We start from the raw sequence: 12,675 nt of genomic DNA on the forward strand, positions 1-12,675 counted from the left end.
ATTCCAGTTCTCTGCTGCCTGTGACTGGAACGAATTGCAAAAATCGCTGAAGTTGGAGACTTTTATCTCCCTCACCAACTTCAAACATCTGCCATCTGAGCAGCTAACCGATCGCAGCAGCTGTACAGTCTATCGGTAAATAGCCCATCCATTTTTACCTTCCCCATACTGTTTTTATTTATTTACTTTTCTGCTCTTTTGCACACCAATATCTCTACCTGTACATGACCATCTGATCATTTATCACTCCAGTGTTAATCTGCAAAATTGTAATTATTCGCCTACCTCATGCCTTTTGCACACAATGTATATAGACTTTTTTTTCCTACTGTGTTATTGACTTGTTAATTGTTTACTCCATGTGTAACTCTGTGTTGTCTGTTCACACTGCTATGCTTTATCTTGGCCAGTTCTCAACTAGCCTACCTGGTTAAATAAAGGTGAAAAAATAAAAAATAATAAAATAAAATAAAAAAAGAGGCCAGAGTTCTCAATCTACAGTTCCGAGTTGGATGACTGAAACATATTTCCCTGTCGGAGCTTGTTTTTTCCGGAATTCCCAGTTGACTTGACTTCATTGAGTTCAAGACTTCGCAGATCCGAGTTAACAGTGGTTTGTTTGCACAAATCATGCTTCATTGACCGCAAGGCCAATGTTGAATGTTTATCATTTTAAACTAGGAAGAGAGCCACTTAATCCCAGATTTGGGACCACACAGCCACTGTCACTGATTCCTTCCAAATCACTCATTGTTGAATTTGCGATTTCCAACTTGTTTTGTAATGTTCATGTCCAATGGCTGATGAGCATCGATACGTTTTATCTATAATTTCTCTTCATTATTTCTCTTCATATGACAAGGATTAAAAAGGATTTGCCAGTAGACTTGATTCATGATGACTGCTAGCTAAGATTTTGAAAGTATGATGTTGACATGATCAGTCCAATCAAAGCTACTGTACATATAACGTGATATGACGTCATTTTATCTGTCGCCAATGACCTTCAGCTTTCTTGGATGGGCACTTCTAATGTAACTCTATGGCAGCACCCAAGGGGCTAGAATTTTAGAGCTCTACCCTTAGACTTGGCAGTGACGTAGTGTCCCCATGAGAGACGGAACACTGAGCCAATCACGGCGCAATGCTCCGTATTTCCTACTGGCTTGCCCCACCACCACATAAAGCACTGAGCAAGGCTGAAACACCTGCATTTTGTAGCTGCCTTACTCAAGAAAGCAAAAAAGAGACCATGTTTGTATGTGGCTTTGAGAAGTGCTCAATGACAAATATATATATATATATTTTTTTACATTGTTTGCAAACTGATATGTATTAATGTCAAAATAACATGCAAAACAAATAAATAAAATATATATACACTGGGGCAAAAAATTATTTAGTCAGCCACCAATTGTGTTCCCGATTTGTTTGACCAACAGTTGTTCTCAACCAATCTTAAAAAATGATGAAAAAAGTAGAGGCCTGTAATTTGAGAGAGGCCTCATCATAGGTACACTTCAACTATGACAGACAAAATGAGAAAAATAAATCCAGAAAATCATATTGTATAATGTGGTATTACTGTCTGGTCATTATAGTGTTTATAGCAATGCACAGGCATTAAGGTATCACTGTATCCTACCTGGTATAAGCTATTCCCGAGCACTCATACAACGTTATGCAGTATGTGCATGTGCATTATGTCTAGCTGACTAAGCTCAACTCCTCGGCGAAGGAAGTTTGATGAACTCCACCAAAGGAGTTGAGCAGAGGACAGGCTTTGTGGAATTCATCTCCGGCTACATCGATTCGCCCAAGGTCACCTACATTATAGCCTGCCTATACTGCTATTCCGGAGATGCCCTGTATTTGTCATTTCTTTCTATTCCTGCGTAGAACCACTTTTGTACGCTCCCACTACTCTGTGAGAAGTCAGTACTCAACCTCGTGTGGTAAACCCAATATCTGCCATAAACCTGTTCTGAAGACTTCTGATTAGTTCTTGCCGGACAGCCCTGTGGCAGCCGAATCCTGTCCACTGCTACCTATATAGTTCTCTACTAGCCTTTAGTATTATTCTGTAATAATGTTGTCTGTTTAGAGTGAAAAGGCTTTTTTTTTGTCAGTTCACTTTATGAGGAACCTAATTGAGTAACAAAAAGCTTAAGCCCCACAGGGTATTTGGGTTTGGATGGCTATCATTATAAGTCCAGAAAACCATGCAGTTACTCATTTCACAAGGTATTTAGGCCACAAATACACCAAATTTGGAGCAATCGTCTGAATTCCCTAGCAAAGACTGGGGCCACACTCTCTCTCACTCTCTACAGTCCAGGCCTCTTCCCCAGAGTCAACATGGAAGTCTGCTCTGCTGCTCGAGGTGCAAATCTTTCCCTTTGATTTACGATAGCAAGAAGTGATCCCTTTCCATCTTTCCCGTTCACCCCTTGCACTCTGCCCCCTCGCAGCAGCCCGGGACTTGCAGGATGCTGAATGATGATTCCCTTGGGCACTAACACAAGGAACACACGTTGCCCTCTCCAGCTGTTGTCACTAACTACTATCTTTGAGTTTGATGGCCATTCTAACCACATTCTTCCCCCTAGCTATCACCTGGGCCAGAGAGATCTACAAATCACAGGCCTGATGTGGTAGGGGGGGGTTGTTGTGAATGACACTCCTCTTCGTTAGGGGAGGAAGCACCTCCATCTCTCTTTTCCTCTTTAACCAATCAACGCTTGTTCAAGACGAATCAGAGGAGCATCGCTTTCAAAGGCCTGGAGCAGTCAAAGCAGTGTCAAAAGAAACCCTGTTTCACATCGATCAGCACACTCATCAGAAATAGTTCCGAAAATGTGTGTTGTGAAGCCGGCTACTCCTCCCGCTTTCTATCCATCATAGTCATTGCCGTCACAACAATAAAATAATGCAGATTCCAGCTGTGAACTGAGTGATGTGGTTCTGAGTTTCCTACAGATTGCCTCCCAAAAGAGGTCACAACAGGGAAACCCAGCACCACCACTATATCGTCATTGAACCTTAATTTCCTTCCAAACAGAAATTTTGAAATGAAGGTTTCTGCCAGTTTCTTTTTGCTCAATATGCTATGTCCTCTGACATAATTTGGCTTAATAACTTTGACGAATAAATGTGTAAATCTCCATTTGAATGTATTCTTCAAAAAGGCCAAAAGAAATTACAACACAATCCTTGACTCAACAGCCAAATTGAATCCCATTCCAAAATATTAGAAATTCTCGAATGAAGCCACACGATTCATAAAATGTCAAACTGAACTGCCTTTGTCAGAAACGTGAACTGATATTTTGGAGGAAAAAAATAAACCTAACTGCAACATATAATCATAAGTCAATTGACGTTTCAAAGATCAGTCTTTGTTTCTTCCACATCAACAATTTGACTGACAAGGCGCCATTGAAATAAAACACGCTGTGCACACAGGCATAACCTGTATAAATAACTTGGAGTGGTAGAAAGAATGTTGCCACATCATTGAGGGTGGGTATAAAATGGACAGTGTTTTCAGCCTGTCTTTCTTATTTTTGGCTCTCAGAACCAACACTTATGCCAAGAAAGAGAAAACCAGACTAGAAGAACATGCTATAATTTATGTCTTGAAAATGGAAGCGATGTCTGTTGAAAATAATAACTCAAAAGGTAACTCAAATGTCTCTTTTAGCTCTCTGCTGGGTGAGTTCTGAGGTGACAATTGATTTTTTCCCCCTGATTAAGTTGCCGCATGCCAAGTTAGTGGCTGCTGCTGTTGTTAGCGCATGGAGGAGGAATATGTTTGCTTCTGGGACTGAGCACAAAGATGTGTATAGCGTAGGACGTCCAGGGAGACCAGATTCAAGGCCTGCTGCAAGAAACCAAATGATGAAATCAGTTCCCAGCAAACAGGGGACATCCTGAGGACATCCGGCGACGTTCCCATTAGGCCCCTTAAGGGCTTCGGTGCGACGTTATCTTATTGATGTTCTAAGAACGTCTAAGAACATTGCATGATGGTCCCAAAGGGAACGTTCTCTGGTGGACCTTTGTCTAGTTCCCTGTAAGAAACCAGGACATCACTGAGGACCATGTCAGGAACTTTTTAGGACATTCAAGACTTTCCTTTTACTAGTCCTTAGGATGTCACGTGACGGTCCCAAGGGTCCCACATTCTCTGGGGAACCTTTTCATAATTCCCAGTTTGTCCTTGGGGCGTTTTTAGGACGTTGTGTCATGGTCCCCTGAAGGTCCCCCGAACGTTCTTGGGAATTTGTGTCATGGTCCCCTGAAGGTCCCGCGAATGTTCTTGGGACATTGTGTCATGGTCCCCTGGAGGTCCCGCGAACGGTCTTCGGACATTGTGTCATGGTCCCCCGAAGGTCCCGCGAACGGTCTTGGGACATTGTGTCATGGTCCCCTGGAGGTTTTGTCCCGGGGATGTTTTTAGGACATTTTTGGGACGTTGTATCATGGTCCTGTGAAGGTACCCTGAATGTTCTTGGGAAGTTGTCATGGTCCCCTGATGGTTTAGTCTAGTTCCCCGTTTGTCCCGGGGACATTCCCAAGGATTATTTTAGGACATTCTTGGTACGTTGTGTCATGGTCCCTGGAGGTTTTTGTCACATGATGAGCCCAGGTGTCCCAAACCATTATAAGTAAAGTAATGAAATGGTATGGGGCTTTTAAGGTAAGTGATATGCTGTTCAGCTAAAACGGTTTAAAGATATTTAATCAATGACAATAGGATTACATTTGACATGAACACTTAGTACTGTCTATTCAATATGACCCCAACTTGGATTTGAACTCACAACTTCTTGATTTGGGGAATACTGATCTTTCTGTCGTGCCACAAAGTCTATATAATTTCCCAGCCTCCCGAGTGGCGCAGTGGTCTAAGGCACTGCATAGCAGTGATAGCTGTGCCACTAGAGATCCTGGTTTGGGTCCAGGCTGTCGCAGCTGGCCACGACCGGGAAACCCATGGGGCGGCGCACAATTGGCCCAGCGTCGTCCGGGTTAGGGGAGGGTTTGGCCGGCAGGGATGTTCCTGTCCCATCTTGCACATGGACTCCTGTGGCGGGCCGGGCGCAATGCAAGCTGACCACGGTCGCCAGGTGTACAGTGTTTCCTCCGACACATTGGTGCGGCTGGCTTCCGGGTTAAGCGGGCGTTGTGCCAAGAAGCAGTGTGGCTTGGCTGGGTTGTGTTTCCGAGGACGCACGGCTCTCGACCTTCTCCTTTCCCGAGTCCGTACGGGAGTCGCAGCGATGGGACAGGACTGCAACTACCAATTGGATACCACAAAATTGGGAAGAAAAATGGGTAAAAAATAAATAAATAAAATATATAGATTCAACACAATTACAATAATTCAGCAGTCCCCTACACATTCATTAATTATAATCAATCACAGCACTTAATTACAATAGCAGTGCAGATGACACTCTTTTGTTATTAGTTATTTCCGACTATTCTCTCATTGATTTAATTAACTTATTTCAGCAATGTGAGGGTTTTCTGTATAGTTGTCTAATGTTGGTGGGGGAAATATTATTCTGTTTTAATGTTTCTCCTGAATCACTATGATAAATATAATCGTTTTTTTCTTCAGTGCATTTTTTAACAGAGCTGAGATTGACTTTGAAGTACAAAAAGTGTAGGAAAACCCCTACAGATGAAATCAGTCATTGATACAGACGTGGTGGCATAGCAGGAAGATCAGAATTCCGTGAACCAAGACACGAGTTCAAATCCCATGTGAGGAAATGTTAAATAATAATTACTGTATGAATAAACATATACAATGCAATCATGAATGTCAAAGAGAGTCAAATATGTAAGTTGAAAAGACTATATTAAAAGCACCTTTGGTGTGTTAGTTCCCGGGACCAACTGGGAACTATGCTAAATCTTTAGCGGACCATGACACAACGTCCTGACGACTTTAGTTGACAATTTCTTGATGTCCTAACGACTCATTATTGTTTGCAGGGTTAGTGGCTGGGATCAGATCAGTAGCCTGTCAAAATAGCTTCCACTCATACTTAGAACAATACCTCATTTAGAACAATACCTCATTTAGGACAATACCTCATTTAGAACAATACCTCATTTAGAACAATACCTCATTTAGGACAATAACTCATTTAGGACAATAACTCATTTAGGACAATAACTCATTTAGGACAATAACTCATTTAGGACAATAACTCATTTTAGAACAATACCTCATACTTAGAACAATACCTCATACTTAGAACAATACCTCATACTTAGAACAATACCTCATACTTAGAACAATACCTCATACTTAGAACAATACCTCATTTAGAACAATACCTCATTTAGAACAATACCTCATTTAGAACAATAACTCATTTAGGACAATAACTCATTTAGGACAATAACTCATTTAGGACAATGCCATACATGGCAATAGGTTTTTAGCTCATTTCAAATAAACATTAACTTAATATACAATATTTTCCATGATAAATGAAAGCGACAAGTTCAAACGGTTTAAATGGGAATCTTACTGCTAGATATAGGCAAGGCATTTCTGATCAGAAAAAATGACATTTTTATTATATTCTGACAATTACAAACTCAGTGATTATACTTCAGGCTCTCGTCTGCTACTAACATTAACCTAACCGTCCCAGATAGATATGATGGAGCTCCCTTTTCTTGTTTTTTCCTGGTATTTCGTTGGCGATTGCTGAGTACATGGTGAACATGCCTCCTCCAAACGGTCCATGACCTGTCTTGGCCAAGTAACAGAGGGGTGTGCGTCCCAATGGCACCCTATTCCCTAAATAGTGCACTACTTTTGGTCAGAGCCCTTTGGGCTCTGGCAAAAGTAGTGCACTATATAGGGTGCCATTTGGGACGCCGCTGGAGGACTCCATCCAAGCACAACATGTGCACAAGCAGGATCAGAATTCCATCCTCTGCAATTTCATTCTCATAAAAAAATAGGACAACGAGGAATCTAGAGCACTTCAGTCTTCTTGTGTGTATTTATCAATAGTGTGTTTGGCAAGCTAAGAAAACAATCTAGATTAGATGTTTTTTTTCTTTCGCAAACCGTTCGGTCACACTTTAATTAATCAAAAGCGCTTAGAAAACATTTGAGGGCAAACGGCTTTGCAAACACACCAGTCTTCTGCTAACAGAAATTCAAAACGTCTATGGGTCTAATGGTCCTGTCCAAATGTCCTGTCTCTATTGAAAGCGTAAAAGAACAATACCCATTTTATTTGCCACATGAATGTGAGGAATGTTGAGTGTATTGAAGTGCACGTCCGTGTACGTATGTTTTGGAAGTGATGTCTCTGTCTTAATAGCAGACCGATGAGGTAATGATGATACAGAAACACAAAGTCAGCAAGTTTACCCTCTAAATTCCCTTTCCCAAGAGACTACAGTCAAACCTACCACAGCTGCATCTGAGCTTCTTTGGAATTGACCGCTGCTCAGAGGTCAGGCTGTGGGGGGTGAGATTTTTGGCCCCATCGAGGCATTCAATGTGAGGACAGTGACGTACAACAGCCTCCCTATTCAAAGCTGTTTGAAGGTCAAAAGGTTTTCCTGAGCCCACACTAATCCTTAGAGAAAGTAGGGCAGAAACCTGCCTGACCAGGCAGCTTTAGAGTGAGTAGATTTTATTAATAAAACAAGACTTACTGACCTTTACTAGGTCACAGTGATTTCGTTTTTTTAGTAACAGCAAAGTTAAAAGTGAAAACAAAATCTGTATCCGAAATGGCAACCTACGAAATGGCCCTATATTGTGCACTAGACCAAATAGGGCTCTGAGGTCAGTAAACCATATAGGGCCAGGGATCAGAACCGGTTAAAAAAACTGAAAATAATTATTTTTCAAGGAACAGAACCAGAACAGGGAACGAAAGTGATCTATACCGTTCTGGAAAATAACTTATTTTTGAAAGCATAGGATCCGGTTAATAACATTTTATGTTCCGGGTATTTTTTTCTAGTTTCACAAAGAAAAACGCAACAAAGCGCCTATGCAAAGTCATGCCTCTGTCAATCAGAAACGTCATCCAGTGTCTGCCTGCCAGCTGAACATCTTTGCCAGTGTGTGTGTAGGCTACCTGCCCCTCCCACTCTGTAGCCTACTAATGTTGCAAGTTTGATTCAGAATATAGGGAGAGATTTTTAATGAGAGAAGAAAGGGTTTAACTTTTTCAACGTTAGTTAGGGATACTATAGTTATCACATTTCACGTGTTATTGATTCTGGTGCCGCTGTGCACACACAAGCTTGTTAGCTAGATAGCTCTGGTCCAACGTTAGCCGACTCTGAAGTTCAAAGACATTCAAAGTTCCTCCATAGAAGCCGCTCCTCCGTAGGTATAGCTCTGTGGGCCTAATTCAGATAATGCATGTCATAACAAGATTCCCAGCACTTCAAGCCAAGCCTCCTCCTCCACCCTCTCACTCTCCCCACCTGCAAAATGTAAGTTGTATATCATGTTCTACACTTCTCTTTCCATCGCGTATGTAAACAACTCACTGAGCTATAGCTTGCCTGCTCCATAGCAAGCCTCTAATGGGGGGGTTCGAACCGGTTCAGAGCATTATTTTGCTGGTCGGAACAGTATATATATGGTTCGGTTCAGAACTAAACTATTGGAGATTCATTTAGGTTCCAACCTCTGTAGGGCGCAGCCAAAATGTGAAGCAGTAGCTGTTTCACCGCTTTAAACCCAAAGTCACCATCCACCCAGAATGATGAGAATGAGATAAAACCACCTCCTTCCGTATCTAACCCACCACACCACGCAACAGTGCATTCCTCTCCCTCAGCCGAGTCTCAGGATTCAGTGTTTAAGCAGACATCTGCCCCCCTGCAGAGTCCGCTGGCCCGTGACTTCTCTTCTACACATTCCATCCTACTGAATGAAGCCTCACGTCCAACACATTCACGTAATGAGAGGAGCGTTCAAAGAGGCTGCTGCCCAGCCGGAGACACACATAAAGGCCTCCTGGTTAACCCCGGTTACAGCATCCGGGGCTGGATAACCACATCTACACTGACCTACCTGTTGTGACTTACCTGAACTGAAGCTTTTGTGTTTCCCTGTGACCTGCCAAGTAGGCCTAAACAGAAACGGCTCTAGCTGGGATCCAGTCTCAGTTGAGACCTAATAGTGGGTTCTGAGTCGAGTACCCACCATGTGGTAAGCACTGAGTAAGAGGCGGTGTCGGGGGAAAAAAGACAAACAGTGTCTAGGAGATGATGAGAGCATCTCAATATCTCATGAACTTAAACGCGCCTTGCGGTGACCCCCCCTGTTCAGTTGGCATTTATGCCACCACAAGACCACATGGACCATTGGTTTTGTTGCAAAACAACGTTTTGAGCTTCTCAGTCGTACCTAACTCTGAGCCAACGTGGTTTTCATGATTGTCCAAAAATATGTGTTTCTTTATCGGTGGGTGTACCGACAAAACACTCGGGAGACAGGCGGTATTATGGGAGGCTGCAGGACTGTGTGGTAACGAAGGGGGGAAAAAACACCCACTTAGTCGCCTTGTCACTTTAAGCAAAGCTGAAGACCAACCTACGGCAAGGGCTTTGGTTTTTAACCAACGGGGGTAGGCAACTCAGTCATTTGTTGCTCAAGCAATTTACGCAATTAAAAAAAAAAAGAAAAAAGCAGAGCCTTGGGTAGAATAAACTAGACGTTGACGTCCGCCTTAATTGTCAGAGACGAGAGGACTGTCTGGCTACATATACGTAACCATTAGAGGAGAATGTGGCCCAGAGAAGAAATACTGTACCTCATGGAGATGGAGGATATCCTCTGTGTTAGATCACAGAGAGAAAATGACTTTGGGTAACACTTCACATATAAAGAGTATAAAGGGTGAGTAGGTAAGTCGTTTTTTTTTTTTTAACAGTCTATAAAGTCTGTAGAAAATCCTTTCATAAACCATTTAACAAACCATTTATAAAGTGGTACCTGCAAGGTATTTAAAACAGTAGTTGATGTAGTGACATACCCTCGCCTTCCTCCTCCTTCTTTGGAGGATTGGCGATGTCTTCCCTCCTCTTTTTGATGGCCAGTAGGTCCTTCTTCAACTGGCGAGCCTCTTGACGCAGCTCGTCGCTGTAAAGGGAACAGAGGAGTTAACATTCAGGTAAACCACAGATCAAAACAAGGTATACCGCAGGTGACAGCCTCAAAATGTACCCGGAAAATAAATAAATAAACGAAAGTCATCTGAATTACTACAGATGGCTCTACAACAAATCAGACTGACTGAAGAGAGCAAACGCTACTGCGATCGGGGAACCAAGGTGCATTTGACTTTTCAGTGACGTGGTCAAAAGTCATAGCTTAAATTCCTGTTTATTTATCCAGAACTTTCTACAGCAGTCCACTGTTCTGGGTCTTGACAAACAAACACGTATTGTTCCAAGTTACCTACTTCAAGCTTCTCACAACGCAATTAGCATGTGGAGTGTGTGTGAGAGCACTGAGCCGTCGTAAAATGAACATTTAAATGTTTTTTAAAAAACACACAAAAAAAACCCCACAATGATCATAGGCAGCGCTTCTATACAGTTTGAGGGTTGAAATATGTACACTAAAAAACGAGCTCCAATAAATCGAGTGGCGCCTTATTATGAGGAGTGTTCATGCGGCCTTCCAGGCAGGCCAGGGTTCTGGCACCACTAGAAGGGATGTTGTGGTTGAGTGGGTACAACACAGCCCCATAAAACCCCTGCAGAGAAAAGTCCATCTCTCTCTGAGTAACAAGTCACTGATCCCTACTGCGGCCGTGGACCAAATGAACTCGATGAAGTGCTTGAGACTGGGGAAACTGGCACCAAGTTGCCTCCAATTTGTTCCCAGTTTAAAAAGGCATGTCTTCGGTTGGTTTTTAAAAACTGTGGCTGGCTGGCTATAGTCATACCCTTCGCAAAACAATCATTTATTTGAGTCGCTTCCTTTATCATAACTTGTTTCCTACATGTATTTATATAGACTGCAATTACAGTAATACAACACCGAGGGGTGTTACCTTCAGATGGACTCAAATGTGTTTCAATTTCATGGGAGGCTATAAACCTGAAATGACACTTACCAATGATACAGTAGCCCAAAATACTCAGACCTCAGACAGAGGGGAACAGACTTCAAGAAGACATAAGCAGCGGGAAGTAGTGGATCTATAAATAAAGTGTATGCCTCAATTACTGTGCTGAGCACGAATGCACATTCATACACTGCAAAATGTTCAAGTGTGATTGTCCGGCCTTTCTGACCCTGAATGAGGAGACCTGGAACAGTGATTAAAGTCAGGCCATTGAGGCCAAGGCATGTCCAGACCCAGGTCCAGAAATCCTGGGTGTGAGCGGAGGTCTCTGCTGGCTGGCTGCCCAAAGCCCGGCTAGGAGAGGGAGAGGAGAGGCTAGAGAGGAAGTCTGCTCCCCGTGCCAACAATCCTCCTCATACTGTTCTCTTTAACATGACTGACAGACAGAGGCTGCTAAGTACAGACCAGCTATCTGATGTTGGGAGATAATAATATTTATACAAAGCCTGACAGCTCTGTTTGGGTCCTTTTGCAGAGCACAGGTAACACGGGTAGGCAACACAGGTGAACTCCAGCCTGGCAGAAACACGTCCAGGAAGCCTCTCCAAACAATGGCTGCCTTTGTTTCTCTGAACACCTTTTTTTACTCTCTCTCTCTCTCTCCCCACCTTCTGTTCCTCATTCTGTACTTCCCCAGCTCTCCTTCACCCCTCCATTGCTCCTTAGAAGCTCTCGGGGGGGGGGGGGGGGGTCATCAAACTTAGCGACGTCTGATATATTGACCTTGTAAAATGTATTATTGTGTTCGACTAGATCCCGCTGTGTCTCTTCCATGTTGGGCTCCCTGCTGTCTCTAAGTAGGGGCTCAGGTATTGGAGGCCTATAAGGTACTGTATGCGTGACCCAGACACAGCTAGACATGGTGTTGGTTCGTTCAATGTTATTTCTCCTCTTTAGGGGCTTAGGTATGTGAGTCTCAGACACACAGCCAGCCAGACATGGTGCTGGTATGTTTTCCCTTTCTTGGAGCACAGGTATAGGAGGTACTTGAGCTCTGTGAGCCTCAGACACAGCTAGGCATGGGGTTGTTGGTATGTTTCCCCTCTCTTTCCAGCAGAGACACTGTCAGAGCTGAGGTGGTAGACAGGAGACATCCTGGAACTCTGCCGGAGGCCTTTGAAGTCTGTCGCCTGCTCAGTGTCCCGTCTCAGTCTCACATCCACCTCTCTGTGTCTCCCGGTGTCTCAGAGCTCGTCTAAGAGCTCGTTTTGGGGAGCCGGGCTGAGTGGACTACGGCATGAGGAGTTAAGTAAGGGAAGGTCAAAGCTGAGGAGTTAGGTAAGGTAAAGTACTGTATGTAAACAGGTGTAGCTAAGGCAGTGGGTAAGATCAGAACACATGAGCTCAAGATGGAGGAGACGAACGAACAGTATAATTTTTGCTGACCATTTTAACCTTTCGAATTTGCTTTGTTTTGTACACCTCGATAACAATCAGCTTAACTGGGCAAAACAGCTCTGGGCCTGCTAGCTGTTGATATGGTAACTACACAAGCTCAGATTTATCAGCACAGAGATCTATGGAG

General features: G+C 43.2%; 1 protein-coding gene across 1 annotated transcript in view; it reads right to left on the bottom strand.

Annotated features, from left to right (window-relative positions):
- cwc27 (CWC27 spliceosome associated cyclophilin) overlaps nt 1-12,675 on the bottom strand; it is a 52,982-nt gene that overhangs the window by 22,721 nt on the left and 17,586 nt on the right. Inside the window, exon 11 of the mRNA XM_029656219.2 lies at nt 10,050-10,156. Coding sequence (XP_029512079.1) covers nt 10,050-10,156 — 107 coding nt within the window. The remainder of the gene's footprint in view (nt 1-10,049; nt 10,157-12,675) is intronic.

Source organism: Oncorhynchus nerka, linkage group LG4 (assembly GCF_034236695.1).
Source record: "Oncorhynchus nerka isolate Pitt River linkage group LG4, Oner_Uvic_2.0, whole genome shotgun sequence".
NCBI classification, from domain to species: Eukaryota; Metazoa; Chordata; class Actinopteri; order Salmoniformes; family Salmonidae; genus Oncorhynchus; species Oncorhynchus nerka.